The sequence below is a fragment of the Colias croceus genome, chromosome 1 (genome assembly GCF_905220415.1).
Source record: "Colias croceus chromosome 1, ilColCroc2.1".
Taxonomy (NCBI): Eukaryota; Metazoa; Arthropoda; class Insecta; order Lepidoptera; family Pieridae; genus Colias; species Colias croceus.
This window is the reverse complement of record NC_059537.1, coordinates 2,223,880-2,247,155: the sequence shown is the minus strand read 5'-3', so window position 1 is coordinate 2,247,155 and position 23,276 is coordinate 2,223,880. Positions and strand designations below refer to the sequence as shown.

At 33.9% G+C, this 23,276-nt stretch overlaps 1 protein-coding gene and 1 non-coding gene across 3 annotated transcripts; one reads left to right on the top strand and one right to left on the bottom strand.

Annotated features, from left to right (window-relative positions):
* Positions 1 to 1,448: 1,448 nt before the first annotated feature.
* Positions 1,449 to 22,695, bottom strand: LOC123694996 (acetylcholinesterase). 2 transcript variants are annotated; one of them, XM_045640673.1, is made up of 14 exons: positions 22,205 to 22,695; positions 21,635 to 21,784; positions 21,128 to 21,265; positions 20,633 to 20,779; positions 14,154 to 14,310; positions 13,549 to 13,760; positions 12,975 to 13,145; positions 12,329 to 12,530; positions 11,237 to 11,424; positions 9,438 to 9,730; positions 7,999 to 8,194; positions 7,067 to 7,182; positions 5,391 to 5,541; positions 1,449 to 2,929 (listed from the first exon to the last, which is right to left on the bottom strand). In XM_045640673.1, exons 1-14 carry the CDS (start codon positions 22,508 to 22,510, stop codon positions 2,756 to 2,758), a joined length of 2,601 nt encoding a protein of 866 aa, XP_045496629.1. In that variant the 5' UTR covers positions 22,511 to 22,695; the 3' UTR covers positions 1,449 to 2,755. The 2 variants fall into 2 exon arrangements, with proteins under 2 accessions (XP_045496629.1, XP_045496637.1); XM_045640681.1 differs by lacking the exon at positions 5,391 to 5,541 and having other exon boundaries at positions 2,822 to 2,929.
* On the top strand, positions 10,437 to 10,516 carry Trnal-uag. Its single transcript has one exon. It is a non-coding gene; the product is annotated as a tRNA-Leu (tRNA).
* Positions 22,696 to 23,276: the final 581 nt, after the last annotated feature.

The following is a 23,276-nucleotide window of genomic DNA, read 5'->3' as shown; positions in this document are numbered from 1 at the left end:
GGCCAGGTAAGGCAACCTCAACTTATAACTTAGAGCATATTTGAAGTGAAACTTCTTTATCGGGGTTGGAAAAAAATTTAGTGTAACATTTTTTCGTTACGCGTGACATTTTTCCGTTACGCGCCATCTTTTTCTTATCCCTACCACGCGTGATTCGACGTATTTCTGTAAAGTTGCATATAGTATGTAAATTATTTTTTGAAAAATAAGGTCATAAAGAAGTTTCACTTCTTACGTGTGTACACTAGTACACGCACACATTTTTTTTTTGGGAATAGGGAAGCGCTTGACCACAATCTCGCCTGATGTTAAGCTGAGATGTGGTCTAAGATGGAACGCGCTTCCCTAGAAGGTACCTGTTCACTCTACGCTTGAAGACCACCACTCGTCGTTTGTAGTGTTTTAGTTGGTCAGTAGTGTTATTTGTGAGTGTAGTTTGTTTTATTTAGTCTTGAATAGTTTTTTAATGATTTGCTAAATAGCGTCATCACGCTGGATAGTCAATGTAACAATTATTATTGTAAGCACTTGAAATATTCCTCCTAATGGTAGTGGTAATGGTACTTTAGTCCTAATAAATACAGAGAAAAGAGCAATAACAATGTTTAACAGTTAAAGAAATACTTTTTCCATAGTTGTATTAAGGTTGTATTTCAAACTCAAACTCAAACTCAAACATTCATTTATTCAATTAGACTACAGTACTATTTAGTAGCACTTTCGAATCGTCATTACATAATTATTTTAACATTTACCACCGATTCGGAAAGCAGTGATCTATGGAGAAGAATCGGCAAGAAACTCCATAGTTGCTCTTTTAAAATCATGTCGATATTACATAATATGTAACTTATATCTAAATACATAATATATTATCATAATATACAAAGAACTGTCCTGTGGTTTTTACGCGACAACCCTCCATGGGTATTATACAGGATGTCCCACTGTTGGTATACTAAGCTCAAAGGAGGTTATAGTTTTGCATACGCTGAGTACGTAAAAAATAGATGAGTTCTTAAAACTATGTGTACACCCATAACAAGCAACCCGCCCAGCTTTGCTACCAGCTTGAGATTATGTTTTCATAGACAAAATGCTCACATTAGCGAAGCGGTATATGCCGGCTGCGCGAAACTCGAGAAAAAAACATGGATTTTCAGGAAAAATTTAGCAAAAATTTTTTGATGCAATTTTGTTGTTTAAGCATTTTTTACGTGATCAGTGTATGCAAGACTACAAGTCCCTTCGCGCGCAGTATACCAATACTGGGACACCCTGTATAATGGACAAATTCAAAAACTACGTTGATTTTGAAAAATGTAATATTCCTGATGACTGTAAAATATTTCCTTATTAACTATTTTATTTTAAATTTCGTGTTTGCTTTTTCACGTTGGCAATGGGAGCAGGATGATACACCTTATAAAATGAATAAAACACAATTGTTTGAGAAAAAAATATTTTATTTTCTATATATACAAAAACACGCTGGCAGTGTCTGTAATAATTGTCATAAATAAAAGTCAATAATTGCACTTCGCTGGACGGACAGGACGATCACAAACATACCACTATTATAATTATTATACTAAATCACTTAATTTTAACAATTTTCATCACATACAAGAATTTAATTTAAAAATGATAGTATAATTTCATCGAAGAACGAAGCGATATCATATAATTTAGGTGCGAACTACATCTTTTGAAAACTAAAGAAAATCTAATATTTATCACTTTTTATTACATATTTCTTTTTTGTGTAATAATTGTGTAAAAATCAAGTTGATAAAATAACCTAATACAATAAAAGCTATAACTGTAATAGAAAAACATTGAAGTAAATATATCGAAAAAATTAAATCATGCACGTTTTTAAAGCATAAAAATATAACATAAAAAAAGAAAAAAAATAAAATAGCACATTTCATATGAATCGTACCTTTAAGGTAACAATTAAAAACGCTAAAAATAAAAATATATCTCGTTGGAAGATCTAAAATAAAAATGGTAATGGCATTACATTTGTTCAATGAACATTTGGACCCGGAGTTAATAAATAATTCAAATAAAAAAAAATTGCAAGTAATTACTCCAAATTTTAACGAGACAAATGCGCTAAAACTTTGGGAAGTAGAGACTTAATAATTATTTTTATTTTTTTGATTGTGTTCATAAATAATAATATGAATTTTAACTCCGGATCTTATACTGCTTACAAGAGATCTAATTTTATAAGAATACGGTGGTAATTAATAAACTTAACACTAAATTATTTTATAATTTGCCAATAACGAACAGCTGCCAAATGCAAAAATCTAAAATTCATTTATGAATAAAAAAAATTCCTAATAAAAATGACGGAATAATATAGCAATAACATTTAGAATCAAAATTAGAAAATTAATTACTTAATATGCGCATTTTCACAATAATTTTTAATTATAATGGAATAAATAAAAATGTTAAACTTCCAATAAGATTTGGCCAGGGTAAAATTTAAAATATATTCATGTGTTCACGAACAATTTAAAAATAAAAATAAAATAGCAATCTTTTTCTGAAACACTACATTCACACATTTTTTATAAACAGTGGTCTAAGGCACTCCATCAACGTTTTCAGTCCTGGTTATGAAAACCTTCTACATTTTTAGATGAAAAACTTTGTTTTCAAAGAGGTTTATGTATATAATTTTTTTTAAATACACTGCAAGTAGGTTTTACTATACTTTTTTTTTTTAAAAACACTTTTAAACAGTGGTTTGTGGCACTCCATCAACGAGTTTGGTCCTCGACCGTGCTCTGGGCACGGGGGAGATACCTCTTGGATCTGGCTTTCTGGAAACTTCCTTGAGCGATATCGCAGACTCTGTGGACGCTTCTGATGGCGCGCGGGACGATTGGATTGTGGCTGGTTGGCTTATCTGGAAGAATAATTTTTCATTTAGGAAAAAGATAGTTTGCAGAGCACCGTGTCAAAAGTGGACCTTCTTTGGCAAGATTCAAAGATACCAAAATCGTCTTACTCCATGATATTGCCATGACGCGACCATGAAATTTTACTATCAAAGAAGTATCACTTCAAAAAATTAATTTGTGTGGGTTTCGCATTCGAGTGATATATATGTTACAGTCAAAACCCTGAACCAGTCAATAACGTTATTGACCGGTAAAATCAGTTAATAAGGATATTGACTAAGGGCGTCGGTTAATATCCTTATTAACTGATTTTATCTGATTAAACCAGTTAATAACGTTATTGACTAAGGGCATCGGTCAATATCCTTATTAACTGATTTTATGTCGAGACATCTAGTCAATATAGGTTTTCACCGACGTGCCCAGTCAAAACTCATAAAAAGTTAAGGACGTTAGTGAAATTATACTAGAAAATCATTTAAAAAGGTTCATAAAACTTTTTAAAGTGCAATATTTAAGAGTTTTATGTTTTATTAATTAATTCGGGGTATTGTTTGTAAACTGCAACCGCGCGAGAATAAGTGCCCCAAAATATTTTTGAAGATGGCAATTGTGTTTTAATAACAACTAGGTTTCCGCCCTCAGTTTCGCCCGCGCACTCAAATAAAAACCGCATAGTTCCCGTTCCCGTGGGATTTCCGGGATTGCGTTAGTTTCTGATTTGATGGAGTGACCTGCAGGTGTACTTCGAAGACTGCTACTGGATCTAATAGACGAGTAGAGCTAGGAATGCCGAGTTTGGGCTCGTTTTGTTAGTTATGTCGAGACCTTACCTCCGGACTTGATGGAGTGACCTGCAGGTGTACTTCGAAGACTGCTACTGGAACTAATAGACGAGTAGAGCTAGGTGTGCCGAGTTTGGGCTCGTTTTGTTAGTTATGTCGAGACCTTACCTCCGGACTTGATGGAATGACCTGCAGGTGTACTTCGAAGACTGCTACTGGAACTATTATACGAGTAGAGCTAGGTTGGGCTCGTTTTGTTAGTACCTGCTGGTCACTCCATCAAGTCCGGAGGTAAGGTCTCAACATTACTAACAAAACGAGCCCAATCTCGGCACACCTAGCTCTACTCGTCTATTAGTTCCAGTAGCAGTCTTCGAAGTACACCTGCAGGTCACTCCATCAAGTCCGGAGGTATGGTCTCAACATAACTAACAAAACATGCCCAAACTCGGCACACCTAGCTCTACTCGTCTATTAGTTCCAGTAGCAGTCTTCGAAGTACACCTGCAGGTCACTCCATTAAGTCCGGAGGTAAGGTCTCAACATAACTAACAAAACGAGCCCAAACTCGGCACACCTAGCTTTACTCGTATAATAGTTCCAGTAGCAGTCTTCCAAGGACACCTGCAGGTCACTCCATCAATTCCGGAGGTAAGGTCTCGACATAACTAACAAAACGAGCCCAAACTCGGCATTCCTAGCTCTACTCGTCTATTAGATCCAGTAGCAGTCTTCGAAGTACACCTGCAGGTCACTCCTCAAATTAGAAACTAACGCAATCCCGGAAATCCCACGGGAACGGGAACAATGCGGTTTTTCTTTGACTGCGCGGGCGAAGCTGCGGGCGGAAACCTAGTTGTTATTAAAACACAATTGCCATCTTCAAAATATTTTGGGGCATGTATTCTCGCGCGGTTGCAGTTTACAAACAATACCCCGAATTAATTAATAAAACTTAAAACTCTTAAATATTGCACTTTAAAAAGTTTTATGAACCTTTTTAAATTATTTTCTAGTATAATTTCACTAACGTCCTTAACTTTTTATGAGTTTTGACTGGGCACGTCGGTTAAAACCTATATTGACTAGATGTCTCGACTTAAAATCAGTTAATAAGGATATTGACCGATGCCCTTAGTCAATAACGTTATTAACTGGTTTAATCAGATAAAATCAGTTAATAAGGATATTAACCGACGCCCTTAGTCAATATCCTTATTAACTGATTTTACCGGTCAATAACGTTATTGACTGGTTCAGGGTTTTGACTGTAACATATATATCGACTTTCGGCGATTTATACTATTGAAATATGTTTATCTTAACTAATATTGAAGTTTTTTGTTTTAGCATTGAACTCACAGACTAATCGACCTATTTTTTACATAACGAAGCGTCATCTTTAGATAGTAATAATATAATGAATAAATCGCGTTTAAAATCCGTTAAAAAGTCTTGACTTTCTAAGTCATCATAAGATATTTTTTATTAATATTAAAAATGCATCTATGGAAAGAAAAACAAAATATTTATTAAGAAAATACTGAATTAAATGATCTCTATCTCTTGGTTTTATGTATTATATACGTAAATTAACACTTCATAAAGAGTGTAAATTTCAATCATAACTTTACTACATTTATTATTATTATTTATACATTAAAAATAATAAATAACACACCGTTCTAGTCATAGTCTGTGGAGTCTGCGGTCTTTTCACGGGCACATCTCTATACTCGTATATATTGTCTCTGGATCGCGTCGTGTTGTCTATGCCGCTGTCTAGTTCGGGCACGATAAATATGTCGCCGTTGTAGAATCGGTCCGTTTCTCTGTTAATATATAGATACGATTAAATAATATTATGTTAATATATATGTTGCATGGTGCCTTCGTACGAAAAGTTAGAAAAGTGAAGCTTTTTATTTTTTCCTATTGAGATAAAAAAGAAATATATATGTATATCGAAATTTTAATTTGTAATAAAAAAAAAATAACCATAAACACTAATAAGGCATTATTTTATTTATTGTGAATTATTAATATAATAGAAAGCGCATGTGTAATAAAATAAAACGTAAATAAGACGTGTGTGTTGGATACATGCGGGTGCACATTATAAGCGTTAGTATATTAGTTTACATACATGGCCGGTAAAAGTTTCCATTTTGGAGGTATAGCCCTGTTAATAACATATTCAATTTGATATTTTTGGTTTTATGGCATTCAAAATGCTTTATAAATATAAATTTATAAAGAATAGAAAAAAACGACGTGTGGCACTCGGGGACTGCCGCGGTTGCGCTATTGCATGCTATGCCTTCAAGCCACACCTCCGCCCGTCGGAGTGGGGAGCGTGAGGTTTTTTCGTTACGGAATTTCTCGATTCGGTCCCCGCGCTCATCGCTATATATATAGCCCGCGATAGAAGCTATGCAATAGCTTAAAAATCGATCACGAGGCGGGACACAAACCCGCAAACTTTCACGCCAATCAATGTTCGAGTCCCGCCTCGTGATGGAATTTTTTCTATTCTTTATAAATTTATAAACATACTAGCTTCCGCCCGCGACTCCGTCCGCGCGGATGTCGGTCTTCGCGTGGATGGTTTATTTCTCCATTTTGAGTAACTCTGACAATGACATCTTATAAATATCTATTGGACCCAAATACGGCTAGGCCTATAATAATACGCAACGTGTGTTCGCGGTTCTACAGAACAACGTCTATGGATAAAACTGAAAAATTAAGTTTAATTTTTTTCTACGTATTTTTCCAGGATAAAAAGTATCCTGTTTTACGCCCAGGATAAAGTTTCATCGAAATCGAACCGGTAGTTTTCACGTGATGTCTTCACATACAGACAGACAGACAGACAGACAAAAATTTTTTTAATCACATATTTGGGTTTGGTATCGATCCAGTAACACCCCCTGCTATTTATTTTTTCAGTATTTTCAATGTATAGAATTGACCCTTCTACAGATTTATTATATGTATTGATTCAACAATAATAATCCATACATAATATAAACAGTTAGTTCGTAATGATAATTAAATATTTAAAAATGTTAGTTATAGGAAAGTTGTTAACACGATTTCAGCCTTTTTCTTCGACATACTGAAATTACATAACTGTAATAAGACAAAATGTAAAATACATTTCAGCATTGACTAAGGAGTATTTAGATAGTTAGATATACTTTAAAATAAGTATGTAAATAAGATTCGTATTTCGCCTTTCAAAACTCATTTGAATTGGATCGTTTATTTATTCTTTAGGTAGATCATCGACTATTTTTTTTTTCTATTTTTCTGGCCAAAAGCGATGCTAATATAAAATACATAATAACCTACCTCTTAGCGTTCCTCCAAAGCATACAGCACACGACTAATAATACGATCAGAAGCAGACAAGCGCTGGATACAGTCCAGAAGGCTATTTGCAGCGGCTGTTTCGGCTCCCACCAGTACTGGAAATTATCCATACTAATATTATAAATGCGAAAGTAACTCTGTCTGTCTGTCTGTCTGTTACTCAATCACGCCTAAACTACTGAACCAATTTGCATGAAATTTGGTATGGAGATATTTTGATACCCGAGAAAGGACATAATAGGCTACTTTTTATTGCGAAATATGTACCACGGGCGAAGCCGGGGCGGACCACTAGTAATAATATAAATTAATAACCTATATAATAAAAGAATCGCCAAATGTTTTGCTAGCGTAATTCTTGCGAAAAGTCAGCCTTTCTCGAGTTTATTCAGATAATATTTTTAAAGTTTTTGTTAAAATAGGGTAGAACATCTTCTGGCGCAGCTACTTATGTATTTGTTATAATTTTAATAATGATTTTCATAGACGCGTCGCAAGTATATGTATTGATTTAGTTTGGTGGCAGTACCGTTTTAGATTTCATTATGAACAATAATCCTTACCGACGTAGGTACTATTTGTTGAAATCGGTTTGGTCGTTTCATATTTTATCGTATTCATTATTAATAAAGATTATGACTATTCAAAACTAGTTGAATAAATAGATGTTTAATTAACATTCGTTACTGTTATCGATATGTATCACGATACCGGTGTTAATGTAATCTATCACATCACAATAAATATTCTGTAACAATTCTAGAAGGCTAACTCTATCTGTCGGTAATTCAGTTGTCTGTCATATTCAGAAGTGAACCCAAGGTTTTATAGCTACGTTACCGGTACCAATACCGTTTCAGATAACGATACCACTACCGATACCGATACCGGTACCGACACCGGTATCTCACCTCAGTGATGGGCGGGTATGTAGGCACGAACCGGCCCACAACATGGGGCAGGTACACGGTCCAGAAGGCCAGCTCCGTCTGCCGGTAGTTCAGCTGGATGCTCGAGTTGTATGTGGTGTTCAGGTTCAGGTAGCGCAGTTGGCCAGCTTCAGCCACTTCGAAGTGCATGCCGAGGATACGGGAACGGGTTGGATTGCTGGAATGTAGTTTGTTTATTAGGAACTAGCTTTCGCCCGCGACTCCGTCCGCGCGGATGTCGGTCTTCGCGTGGATGGTTTATTTCTCCATTTTGAGTAACTCTGACATCTTATAAATATCTATTGGACCCAAATACGGCTAGGCCCATAATAATACGCAACGTGTGTTCGCGGTTCTACAGAACAACGTCTATGGATAAAACTGAAAAATTAAGTTTAATTTTTTTCTACGTATTTTTCCAGGATAAAAATTATCCTATTTTACGCCCAGGATAATAAGGTATAATTATACCAAGTTTCATCGAAATCCAACCGTTAGTTTTCACGTGATGCCTTCACATACAGACAGACAGACAGACAAAAATTTTTTTAATCACATATTTGGGTTTGGGATCGATCCAGTAACACCCTGGTATTTATTTTTTCAATATTTTCAATGTACAGAATTGACCCTTCCACAGATTTATTATATGTATAGATAGATGTTAAATTATTCCGAAACGCATCTAAATCCATACTTAATATTATAAATGCGAAAGTAACTCTGTCTATATTGTTACTCAATCACGCCTTAATTACTGAACCAATTTGCATGAAATTTGGTATAGAGATATTTTGATACCCGAGAAAGGACATAGGATAGGTTTTATCCCGGATATCCCACGGGAACGAGAACTATGCAGGTTTTTCTTTGACTGCGCGGGCGATGCCGCGGGTGGAAAGCTAGAATAACATATACATATTATGTATAACCAGCTACATAAGAAATGTACCTAATAAGTTAAATTGCTACACTGATTGCATTCAAACATAAAATAGGAACCTCGTCTTAACGACTCTTATATCAAGTCAAATAACATTTGAAAATACGACAAAATTTAAAAAAAAATAAAATTATTTATTATTTAATTTATAATTTAGAATTTTATCAAATTGCTTAAATGACATACACTATGTCGTATTATTTTGTTTTTCATTTAATTACAGGTTTAAAAAACAATAAAATCTTATCTTCTTAATAATATATATATAAATCTCGTGTCACAATGTTTGTCTTCAATGGACTCCTAAACCACTTAACCGATTATAATAAAATTCGCACACCATGTGCAGTTCGATCCAACTTGAGAGATAGGATAGTTTAAATCTCAAATCGTTTTAGAGAAGGCGGACGAAGCCGCGGGCGGTAAGCTAGTTCATCTATAATTTAATCTTTACTACTCTTAACTCCTCACTACTCACCCATATCTCGCAAAATCCGCGTACGCCTTCATAAAGAAGTGACTCATGTTCCTATCATTCGGCGTCCAAGCCTGCCGTTCGATTCTGTGCCTTGTGGGGAAGAACTCAGGGTCCATGAACGGTGCACCAGCTAGCAGGTGATGTTCCACATTATGGGAGTATTGTCTCCATTGTGGCCATCGGAACGCTTCCACGGTCGTGTTCATCACGTACATGTACACTGGGACCTTTTGTTCCAGGAGGAGTTTCACCATTTTGTCTGTCGGTGCTCGGTATAGGAAGTCTGAGAGGAGCTGGGGAGAAATTTAGATGTAGGTAAGTTGTTTATTTAGAAGCCATACTTGTTTTATACAACTTATTAGAGTTATAATGTACAAGCGGAAACAAATCAAATACCTTAATGTTAGTTGTTACTAGCCTTTGTTTTATACAGACTTAAAATACATATTACTGTCAGTCACATATTATCTTCCATGTATGTTATAAAAAACGATTGAGTCCATTGTAAAATAGTCTTCTTTTGAAAAACAAGACTCATTAGATTTACATTCTAATTAATGAATTTAAAGAGCGCCAATTCATCCCCATTTTGTGTTACATCTTGAACCCGCTCATTAATATAAGTACATAATGCAGTGGCATCTTGATACAAATCTATGAAGTATGAAGATAAAATAGAGTTAATATTGAAAAATCTACCTATACCTAACCGCAAATGTTGTTAGAACGAAAGATAGAATATTTATTGACTAACATAACTCAATGAAAATTTTATAAGTACATATATATTTTTTCCTGAGCACTATAATTTAAGGCATTTTAAAAGATTTTTAGTGAAAGTAGTACTGATCTAATTACAAAAACATAGTAATATAAAAACAAAATAATTTGTCGAAGAACAAGCTAAGTACCCACTTTGCGGGTAGGATCTATGATCTCTTTTTTGTCACTTATTGTGTAATTTTAGGGTTGTCGCAAAATCTAACGCTTCCGCCATGAGGCAGCGTGGCCGAGCGGTCTAAGGCGCTGGTTTTAGGCACCAGTCCGAAAGGGCGTGGGTTCGAATCCCACCGCTGTCAAATTTTTTTTTATTTTTTTTTTATGTTGATTGCATATTTACCACAATATGTATTACAACTATATGAAAAACGAACATTAAGTCTTTTAAATTTTACTCAACATTATTATTTATTTATACATGCCATGTAATTGGAGTGGTTCAGTCTTCGCTTAAATTTATTTTTCATCATACAATGAATTTAATAACAAACGAACAAAATCTACACTAATTTTATAGAGATTTGGTTTTTTAATTAAATAGGCTCCGAAACTACAGGATCGTTTTAGAAAAATACTTACCATTAGAATCCTATATTATCCCTGATGAACATAGGCTATATTTTATGATGTTTTTATCCCGGGTTAACCCGGACGGAGCCGGGACGAGCAGCTAGTACTTTATATGCACGTTATGATGGCGTATATAATATACATAATATATACGAGCTAATATTCTGCTGAGTCATGTCAGTAACTGTGGTACATCATTTAATTATTTTTAGGAATACGTAAAAAAAATGTTTTTTTCGCAATAAGCGTACAACACCTGTAATATTGTTAGCGTAAATAAAATGTGATTTTTTTCACAAAATGCGTATTAACACGAGTCATAAACATATGTATATAACGTAGCGCACCGTACACGCCGTACACACGTCGTACACGCCGCGCGGGTCCAGCGTGTACATGTAGCGAGTCCCATAACGTGTTATACGTGTTACAACGTGTCAGATACTCACGTGCACGTACTGGTCGCGTATCGCGCTCGCGTTGTGCGGGTCGGGGTGGTAGGTGTACATGTATCGCACCGCGTCGTACACGCCGCGCGGGTTCAGCGTGTAGTTGTAGCGGAGAACTAGTTCGCGGACCTTCTGGTCGAACCACTGTTCCGTTATCTCGTAGTCCGGGGATAGGGAGTGGTTGTTGACTGGAATATGAATGAATGAATACGTTTATTGCCATAAAAGTTTGATACATAAATTTAAAACTACTTAACCTAAAGAACACAATAAAAAAAATACAAATGAGAAAAAAAATATAGGTCCAAAGTCAGCTATGCTGATTGACTCGAAAGAGTGCAACGGCGCTGATTTTCAGTCTGGCCTTCAGATTGAGGTTCACCGCTAAAAAATCTTACAGTTTGTTATTGAAATGAGTGTATAAAATAGTTAAAAATTTCTTGTCTTTTATGATACTGTTCTAAAAGTATTGATGGATTGTCCATACTGTAAATTCTGAATAAAATTTTGATAAAATTCATGCGCGATTGTGTTTAAGAGAAAGTGGGTAATCTATTAATTTCTTATTATTGAATACTTTTAAAGTTTCAACACACATTATTACACACTCTATTTATGATTTCGATCCGGCTCGAAGGACCAGAATGTACGGGCTATCCGTACATGTGTATTATAAATTAATATTATATGAAATAAATGAATTATTTAACTATGAAAAACTTCTAATAAATGGAAACTGTAATATAATGAGAGAGTCATGAGGTGCTCTTAGTGACCGCCGGCGATGAACTGATTTAATATAATTTTAAAGAATAAAATGTTGGAAATAATTTGGATCATATTGATTGCAAGCTCAGCGTCTTGATGCACTTTGTAAGTGCTTGCTCGTACAGTGGCCTTTTTTAAGCTATTGCATAGCTTCTATCGCGGGCCTTGACCGCGGGGATCGAATCGAGAAATTCCGTAACGAAAAAACCTCACGCTCCCCACTCCGACGGACGGAGGTGTGGCTTGAAGGCATAGCATGCAATAGCTTTACCGCGGCAGTCCCCGAGTGTCACACATCTTTTTTATATCTCTTCCTCTACTCACACAGATAGTATGCCGCCTCTTGCGTGGTGACGCCGGTCATGTACCGCAGCGCCGGGTTGAACAGCCGCTTGGAGATCAGCTCCTCGGGGGTGTTCCGCAGCAGGTGCCAGTCCCTCTCCCGCCAGCCCTCGTACCAGCCGTCACCGGGGAAGGTAAAGTTGTTCTCGAGGACGGGACCCCAGGGTATGAAGCCCACTTGCGGCTAGAATTCGGATTTTTTTTGATGTCACACAAAATGGGTCAATTTTTTATTTATTTAACATTTTTATGTACCATTACAAATTACAATACATAATATTAAATATAATATTATTGTTACATAGTTAGTGAATTATAAATATTATTTTTAGTGGGAATACAAAAAAAAATCGATATAATAGGGCTATGAATATATCCATCGAATTAATTAGATAAGTATTGTTAAAAAATTTAATCAATACATAAAAAAAGTTTAATATTATTTTTAGGATAACATACACTTTATTCGTGTAAATGTTTATGGGGGTAAATGTATTTATGTGCGTGTACGAATATGCACGTTGTTCTATGTATTCTTTTTTTTGCTATAAAAATGCAAGTAATTAACACAAATGAATATAGTTAATATTAATTTAATGAATTTTAAACAACCCTAGAAGATAGCTACCTGAAACTCCGCATTCCCCAGCTCATGAAAGCTCCTGCCCTGCCGGAGACAGTTGACCAGCTTCCACGAGGAGTCTATCGGACATCCCAGCAGCCTGCCGAAGACGAGCGACGTGTTCTGCACTCGGAACTTGTCTTCTATTAACGCCCAATCTGCTAATGCTGATCCACTCTGTAAAGGTAAAAGTTTTGGAGATTTAGTAATTTTTATTTTTAAAGACGTTTAATGACGAGCAGGCGTTTTTTTTTAAATTATACAAAAATATCTAAAACAGACATACAGAACACTAGTCTCGCCCCACACTTTCACCTACTTGGCTCTGCTCCTATTGGTCTTAGCGTGATGATATATAGCTTATAAGCCTTCCTCGATAAATGGCCTATCTAACACCGAAATAATTTTTCAAATCGGACCAGTAGTTCCTGAGATTAGCGCGATTAGGCTATATATCATCACGATAAAACCAACAAGAGCGCGGAGCATAGCTAGTAGTGCCATAAACCCGCTGTCACCATTGAACCTTACATAAGAAAAACTCCACTAACAGATCATCAAAGTCTCCTTGCCCACACACCTGTGCTATGATCTTGGTAACAATATCTCTAGTCTGCGGTGCAACAGCCAGCAGTCCAGCTGACGCAGCCCCAGCCCCTGGTCCAAACAGGGTGATAGACTCGCTGTCTCCATTGAAGGGGGCTATGTTGTCTCTGACCCAGCGGAGGGCCATCGCTTGGTCCAGGATACCGTAGTTGCCGGGCGAGTTCTCGTCCGCTGTTGATAGGAATCCTGGAAATGGGAATTAATGTAATGTATAGTTATTTTTGTGAAAATTGAAGGTAATTAGAATAAATAAAAACAAGCAGGTAACAGGTAATAGCAGGTTTCTAAAAATCGAGTTGTATCGTAGCATAAATGAAATTAATAAATTATTAACTAATACTACAATAAGGACTAAATAAAGATTTGTAGTATTAGTTTAATAATTTTATATTGATTAAAAAAAAAAGATTTGTTTGTTTGTCCATAACCCAAACACTTGACTAATTTTAAAAATTATTATTAACACATTAGAAGGATAAATCACTACTGAATACTGATTAACATTGACAATATTTCAATTTAGTTTTATCACTTTTAACTAAACAAAATAACTTTTAAGTAAAACACAGAACAACTCACCCAAAGCCCCAAGACGATAATTAAAAGAAACAACAACAACATTATAAAACGCAGCTAGCATATGAGCTGGGAACAGGTTGGACGCTCCCGAGGTAAACTGGCCTCCATGGATGTACACCATTACTGGGTACTTTTGAGCTGTCGCACCCGCTTCCGTCTGCGAAAACATTATAATTAATAAAAATGAATTAAAATTTTGAATATTTTGAAGTGAAACTTCTTTATCGGGTTGGAAAAAAATTTAGTGTAACATTGTATAACAAAAGTATAACAAAAATGTAGTAAATTATTTTTGAAAAATAAGGTCATTAAGAAGTTTCACTTCTTACGTGTGTACACTAGTACACGCACACATTTTTTTTTGAACCTAAACTTCTTTACGCGCGTTGAGAGTAAAATTTAAACGTCACGTCATGGATTAAAAAACAGAGTATAAACCTAGAACTTATTAAGGGTTTATGGTAATGGTTCACAAATCATTTTGAATACAATAAAAAACTAAGGTGTAATTAGTTTCTTAAGGAATTTTGAATTTTAATTAATACCATGTTTATGGTGCGCTTAATTTTTATGTTTGACTGTATTATATGAACATATCAATTCCATATTCGTAAGCAATACATTGTTATAGCTATTCATATAAGTATTTGTGTCTGAATGAAGCATGTTATTGATATAATAATTCAAGATTCGATAAATATATATTTGAAACAACCTACAGGTGCATGCATTTGTGTCTAATTGAAGTCAACATAATATTATCGACTAGCTGTTCCGCGCGGTTTCACCCGCATTGCTTCGCTCCTGTTGGTCTTAGCGTGATGATATATCGCACGCTGAGAACAAAAGTGACGCAATTCAAAATTTTGTGAAAATGAGTTATACTCATGAAATGACTCACAATAAGGTATTCTATCATTTAATAAATCAAAAACTGCATTTTTCCGCCTAGAAAGAGAAAAACATGTATGTTGCGTCTCTTCATATTTTGCGTATTCTATACCTCCCCCCGCTAAAACAGTGACCGTTTTAGTTTTATTTCGGCAGTGATTGCAATAAGACGTTTGTGTTTTAGTTATAAAGTGACTCAATCCTGATTGCGGCGTTTTTTCACTAAAAGGTAGGTTAATATTTTGTCAATGTCCTAATCTTAAAAGGACTATTGTTCGTATTAGGTCACTTTCGTACTAAAATGTAGTTTATATGCTGTGACTTAAGTCAAATTAAGTCATTTTTGTATTTTAAACTAATGTAAACGTAACGACATATTTCAGGTTATGTCTGTACTTAATTAAATACTTTCTTTATGTAAGTGTATTATGTTTAAATAAGCCGCTTTAATAATATTTTGATGAGTTAACTTTATGGCAAATTAAAGTTTATGTCGTTGTTTTAATAATAATTGTTTAAATATTTATGTTTAAGTCATTATAAGAAGCGAATAAAATGAAGCGAAGGGCTGATTTTATTTTACAATTGGTTCAAGAAAAAGAAAAAGAAAACGAAAGATTCATAGACAACTCACCACCAAAAACTTATCATGAATTACAACGAGTTTCCCCGCTGAGTGAAATTCATTCTACGGTCTGTATCTATAAATAATACTTTTTTTTTGATATTTTGAATATAAGTATTCCAAATAAATAATACGTTGATATTTTTTTTTTCAGAATTTTGAATCCGATAGAAGTAGTTTATCTGTTATAGAAAATACACCTGAGAGAGAATTTAAAAAGACACGAACTTTCATTAAAGAACCAAAAACAGTATGTATACAATATATTTTTTCTATCTTGGTTTGAAAACGACCACTGTTGGAAATTATATATAAATTATATTTGGCCTAGTCTTTTACCTAGTGTGTTATACTAGTGTATTCAAAATAAATATACCTATTTTGTTTCTTTTAGGTATTTGATATGCAAGCTCACGTTTCTCATATCAGTAACGAACCATCGGCTTCATTTCAAAGTAAACAAGCATCCACTTTCAACTCAACGGACCCTATGCCAAGATCTCCTTCATCCAGTTCTACTTCATCGACTTCTAGTTCAAGCTCCAGTTCATCAAGTTCCTCCAGTTCACAACAAAATAAATCTAATTCTTCTTTACGTAATCAAAGTCATCCAAATTATCAGATATCGCCCATCAATAGTGGCGAAAGTGATATTGATTTAAGTGACCACGATCCTACCTACATTAACCATAACAAACAAAACACATACATATCTTCATCAAGCAGTTCCTCGCTTTTCCTTCAAAACAATAGTGACAATATAGCCAATGAGAGAAAATCGAGAAAAATATTGAAAAACACTTCAAATTGGAAACAAAATAAAACGAAATCTCTTCGAAACAGCGGTCAGTCGTACGTTTCCTTATCTAAAACAAAAAAAAACGTTGCTGCTCGTAGGATTAAAGATGCGTGTAAATGCCGTTTGAGATGTTTTGATAAAATACAAGATGCCGATAGAAAATTACTTTTTGATAATTACTGGAAGTTAAGCAATATTGATTTGAAGCGTGCATATATTCGATCATGTATGCTTGAAATAAAACGTAAATATAAATATTCTAATGCTACAAGACCTAGACAAGCCAACAATGCATTTTATTTTACTTTAAATTCTATTCAAATACGTGTCTGTAAAAAATTCTTCATTAATACCTTGGACATAACAGATCGCCAAATAAGAACGGTTGGACAGAAAACTAATAGTCAGGGATTTATAGAACCAGATAACAGAGGAAAACATACAAATAGAAAAGTAATTGATCCTGATCTTCTAGAAGACATAAAAAATCACATAATATCAATACCTAAAATAGAATCTCATTATTTAAGAGCACAATCTAGTAAAGACTACATTTCCGAAGGGAAAACTATTAGAGATCTCTGGAGGGACTTTAATTTACTTCAAAAAGAAAGAAGGAAGCCTGAATGTGAATATTGGTTGTATCTCAATACATTTAACAAAGATTTTAATATTGGTTTTTATCAACCAAAAAAGGACAGATGCGACAATTGTTTAGCCTACGAACTTGCCCCTTCCGATATAAAAATTGGATTAAAACCTAATTATGAGCAGCATCTCATCGAAAAAAATAAGTGTCGGCAAGAAAAACTGGCTGATAGGGAAAATATTGATGAAACACATGTGTGTGCCATATACGATTTACAATCTGTAATGCTGTGCCCAAGCCCTTCATATTTTTATTACTGTTCCAAAATTAACTGTCTAAACTTCACCATAACAGAATTAAACAAGAAAAGCTCAATAAAGAAGAATGAACAGCCTGCATACGGAAATGTTTACTGTTATTTTTGGGATGAAACCCAAGGCCAGCGAGGAGTTCAAGAAATAGGATCTTGTGTTTATGATTATATTTATAAAACGAGTCTTAAAAACCCAAACAAAAAAATTCATTTAACTTTTTACACTGACAACTGCGCCGGCCAGCATAAAAATAAGAACATGGCGTCTCTTTACTCGTATGCAGTTAATAATTTATACAATATTGAGAGCATAACTCACAAATTTCTAATAAAAGGGCATACACAGAACGAGGCAGACAATGTCCACAGTTTGATAGAAAAAGAAATAAAGAAGAATGAAAAAGCTGGCCCCATTTACATTCCATGTCAATACGCTACTCTCATAAGAAGTGCAAGAAAAACGGGAAAATCTTTTATGGTCCAAGAATTAGATTATACTTTTTTTTATAATATTAAAGAACTACACGATCAATGGGGTTACAATTTTAACGAAAATACTAATAAAAATAGGTTTTTTTGGAATGATATTAAAGTTTTAAGTTTTAAAAAAGGAAATGATTTTAAATTTGAGTATAAAATTTCTTACTTGGATACAGAATTCAGTACAGTTGATATGCGTAATAAGAGAAAAAAAATGAAAAGTAAAGATGAAATTATATTACGTAATTTATACAAAGAACCCCTTAATTTAAAACAAAACAAAAAAAATGATTTGAAAGACTTGGTCAGAAAAAATCTGATACCTGCTTATTACAGAACTTATTTCAATAACCTATAAGTTATTACTTATAGGTTATTGAAATAAGTTAAATAAATAAAACGTAAAATAATAGTAGATTTAGAAGTTTTAGTTAGAAGTTTTTTGTTATTTTTTTCAGTGATACTTTTTAGATATAATTTTCACGTTTAAACTATTTTTTTGCTAATTAAGTTCCTATCTCAGACTGATAAAACTGTATTTTTGTATAACTTTTTATTTTTAAAGATACTAGATATTTGATGTTATTTGTTACCTAATTTAACATTAATATTAGATAGGCAAGTAGAATAATATTATAAGTCTTGAAACAAACAATAAATATAATTTCTTAGTTAACATTTGGTTTCATTGGACTACTTTTCATTAATATTTTAATACTAAGTTGACATAATTCAGGTTAAGTCCAAATTCATGCATAATAAAAAAATACTAAAGTGACTCATTCCCAAACTAGTCAAAGATGATTTATAAGTTTTCAGTAATAAAGTGACGCAATATGTAATGGTAATTTTCAAAAAAATGTAAAAAATATTATAATATTATTTAATTGCTTTTTATGGGTTGTTATTGGTGGACAATATCCTCTTAAATGATATCAGATTATAATATCATAAATAACTTTGCATGCTAACAAATAATGACATGATTTATAAATAGTACTGTAAATTACGAACACTATTTTGATGATTCCCAAAAAACAAGAATTTCGTTTTAGGTCACTTTCGTTCTCAGCGTGCGATATAGCCTATAGCCTTCCTCGTTAAATGGGCTATTTAACAACGAAATAATTTTTCAAATCGGACCAGTAGATCTTGAGATTAGCGCGTTAAAATAAACAAACAAACTCTTCAGCTTTATAATATTAGTATAGATTAAGATACAGACAATTTTTTAATTTCATTTGACAAGTTACTAATTTCTTCTACCATCTACTGCATTGCTTTAATAAACCTCAAGTTCCCGAATAAATAAGCAATTAAAACCCTTTGACTTCCAAATTGCCGCACATAATTGCAAGATCACGTTAGTTTAAGGCCTACAATAACGAACAATGAAGTAATTATGAATCATTTAACTCATTCAGTGAATTAATCGTGCAATGAGTGAGGTTAATGATCCGTGATTGTAATTAACTTTGCGATTTCGTTTGTCTCAATTGTTCGGGATTTGTTGAAATGTGTCCCAATTGATTATAGTGATTTAAATATTGCTGCATAATGATAGACAATATTTATTGTTTGTGGTGATCGACATCAATTCCAATTTAAATACATCTATATCCTACTAATCCTACTAATATTATATGCGAAAGTTTGTGAGGATGTGTGTGTGTGTGTGTGTGTGTGTGTGTGTGTTTGTTACTCTCTCACGCACATACTACTGAATCGATTATAATGAAATTTAGCACACATATAGAGGGTAACTTGGATTAGCACATAGGATAGGTTTTATTCCGGAAATCCCGGGAACGGGAACTATGCGGGATTTCCTTTGAAAACGGGCCGCGGGCGGAAATCTAGTTCTATGTAACAGAAATGAATCGCCAAATCGTGCAAATCTCGAAAACAGCAGAACCGATTTCGTTAAATCTTTTCCTTTTTTTATATTCCTTAAATTACGAGAATTGTTCTTATGTAGAGAAAACCCAAACGTGTACCACGAGAGAAGCTGGAGCGAACCGCTAGTTAATAAAATATATTTGTAAATTTGTAGAAAACATAACAATTATTTATAGATAAAATATCATAAGGCATCATGTATTCCCCATCGTCATCATCATCCAATAAATGTTCCCATGTTTGTGCATATATAGCACTACCTCTTAATAGCGCTTGTGAACCTTTCTATAGGAATTATGTGTTATTTCTATAGGAAAATATAAGAATTCTAGCCAAAATTCATTCAAATTTAAATATACACTTGAATAATATGAAGTAATTTTTTTGAAAAAAAAACAAAAACCGACTTCAAGACTATACCTATATTATGTACAAATTTAAACTACAAAGTAGAATCACATTCAAATTCGATGGTATTACACAATTTTGTTACAGAGATCCCATACTCCTACCATTCATCATCAGCTCAGCAACATCAGATGGTGACCATTAGATGCAAAAATCTACATTGTATTAAGATAATTTCTGATAAACAGTGTATATGCCTACAAAATTTGAGAGATTCCCTCGATTTCCCCAGGATCCCATCATCAGATCCTGACCTGGTGACAATGGGACCACCTCTGACGTATGACCTACCAAATAAAAAAAGAATTACCTATTCAAATCGGTTTATAATTGCCGGAGTAATCGCGTAACAAATATACAAAAAAAATATACAGTCGAATTGATAACCTCCTCCTTTTTTTTGAAGTCGGTTAAAAATGCTCAACGCTTTGGATCCCAATCACAATTTAACCACAAAAAATGACAAAAAACTCACATTAGGCGAGAACACATTCAAGTACAGACAGTCTTCGTCCATATCCCGCACTCCCTTGGTAGCGCCTGTGAACCTGACTGGCTGCGGGCAAGCCGGGCCCCAGTCCACCGCTTGGATTAATTGCCGGCCGGGGTGTTGACGGGGAGGCTGTAATGTTTCATACGCATTAAGTATCAAATGGAGATTGAAAAAAGATGTCTTAATTTTATAATTAAAATTCACGTTTGAGTTGCCATAGTCCTTAGAAACGGCTTATACATTTACAAATATAAGTGCTTTTAAAGTTTTAAATACATGTCAGTATAAGAAGTATCAATTCCTCATGTATGGTTGGCACCTTTTAATTTTTGTAAGTTTATGTTTTCACTTTTAACTCAATAATCAAAACTCAGATTGACATTTCTTATTTTTGAAAAAAATCACATCAATAAATAAAGTAAAGTTTAGAAAACTACTTACTAATAGCGGCAAAATAATGATTTCCTATTTAATTACCTTAAACCTGCCTTCCAAAACAGGTGGTCGAGCATAGGGTATTCCCAGAAACACAGACACTTCCCCCTGTATTCGCTCCACTGGTGTCAACCACGGCCGATACCCTGAATCTGGATCTGGATTGTCGTAAAGGTATACCTGAAAGATTGTTACATATTAAAGTATATGAGAGACTATAATTTATCTACTCAGTCTAACGACTGATTTTTTTTTCCTTTTTATCTAAAAAAAATAACACCTTTAATTATTATTAAACACCAATATTTGACAAAAAACAGTTATTGTGTGAAGCAAATAGTGCTGGCCCCAAAGTAAAAAATAAGGTTTCTGAGCAATACCTGTATTACAGGTGCGACAGAAAGCATGTGAAACTTCTCCACAATTCACCTCGCACTACATGCCACCTATAGTGGTATTAGTTTTAAATATTGTGCACTTGCATTTTCTAATTAGGTATACATAATATAAAAGTATTTAAAGCAATTCATAACGCAACAATAAACTTACCTTAAACCCCTGCACCTGTCCATAATTAGTGTTAACGAAGATGTCTCTCTTCAGCTGCCTTGAGTCTCGCCTCTCTTTCCCTTGCAGATCCTCTCTCCAGCCACCAAGAACTCCAGGGAATAATGCATCTGGGTTATTGGGGTCTCGATTCTAGAAGCGATTTTGTTATTGATAATATTATTGTGATTTTTTTTGTATTTTTTATTTATGTAAATTAAGCAAAAATTTATTGATAAATAAATTGCTTGAAATTTATGTAGGTGTTATTATGGAGATAAATCGCTTGGTGAGATTCATGGTAAATCACAAAAAAAAAAACAAATATTGAACTGTGCATTTCAAGCACATTTCAAGTACATAAATTTCTTGATTGGCCCACATAGCTGTTACACATTGATTTACAGTACACAAGTAACAATTAATTTACTCTGTGAAGACTGATAAATTAAATTTATCAGTTTGAACATTTATAAATTTATATATAATCATAATACAATTATGGAACTATAAATGTAGTTTTTACATAATCGAATAATACCTATAACTTTACCAAATATAGTGAATACATACTGAATTGAATTTAAACTGCTCGTCCAAGGGATTAGTCACAATAGGATTGTAGGGAAAGCCTCCAGGCCGGTTTATATTAGGGTTATACGGGTTATATCTCGAAGGATCCGCTCCATATCTTCGATTATTGTACACATACGTTCTGTAGTCTGAGTCACCAGGGTTTGGTATTCTGTGGTCCCTAGATGCCTCCTGCGGCCTTACATTGTAATAATCATTTTTAAACTGTCCATTGTACAAGTCTTTATTAGACTGACACTTCACAGTTGCACACAATAATAATGTTATCAATATTTTTCTATGCATTTTCACACAACACACACTTTACGGTCCAATAAGAAACTTCGATGAATCATGTTCAAAATAATTTATTACGCGAAATACAACATTTTCATGAATTAAAATATAATCATATGCATGTAATAGTTAATTTTGCCGCAGGTTTTATTGGATAATACTTCGTCTTAAACCCAAATTCGTAAAAAAACAAGTGATTCACCAACACCACGGATGAAGTTTTGTATGTTGTTTTTATCAATTTAGATCCAATTTTATCTAGTACAATGTCGCGAAACAACGGGACCGCTTTATCAGATTTTTAATCTATGAATTATCAGTAAAATAATGTGTGACAACGCCCACTATCACAGCTTTGTTTATCATTTCGTGAAGCTCTTTCGAAACTTTGCTAAACGTCAACGGAACGAAGAACGCTTACGTTCAGAAATTAAATTTGTTTTTAAACTTCTCCAAGAATTTCAGAATGGTGGCAAAATTCTAATTCTAGTCATTCATTTGAATAAAAAAAAGAAACAGTATGGAGATATTATGTAGATAGGAAATTGAACTATTTAATAAAAATTATTTCTTTAAGTTTTGACTTTTGCTGTAAAGCTGTGAAATATTTCTAAACGCAACACAATGATACAGTGTTGCTAGTCCAGCGCTTTTTATTTGAGTTCAATGTGGCCAGTTGAAAATAAATTACGCGGGTTAATTATTTATTTAATTTGCACACACAGTTTACACACTTTGCACACCTGCCTATTTTTTTATATAACATTTCCTATTA

What these genes read in the sequence shown, in the direction of transcription:
- LOC123694996 (XM_045640673.1), bottom strand. Translation starts at nt 22,510, where the DNA reads ATGCATAGAAAAATATTGATAACATTATTATTGTGTGCAACTGTGAAG. An exon ending in GACAGGTGCAGGGGTTTAAG is followed by an intron (nt 21,266 to 21,634) that starts GTAAGTTTATTG and finishes ACAATCTTTCAG; the next exon opens with GTATACCTTTACGACAATCC. An exon ending in TGAATGTGTTCTCGCCTAAT is followed by an intron (nt 14,311 to 20,632) that starts GTGAGTTTTTTG and finishes ATGTTTTCGCAG; the next exon opens with ACGGAAGCGGGTGCGACAGC.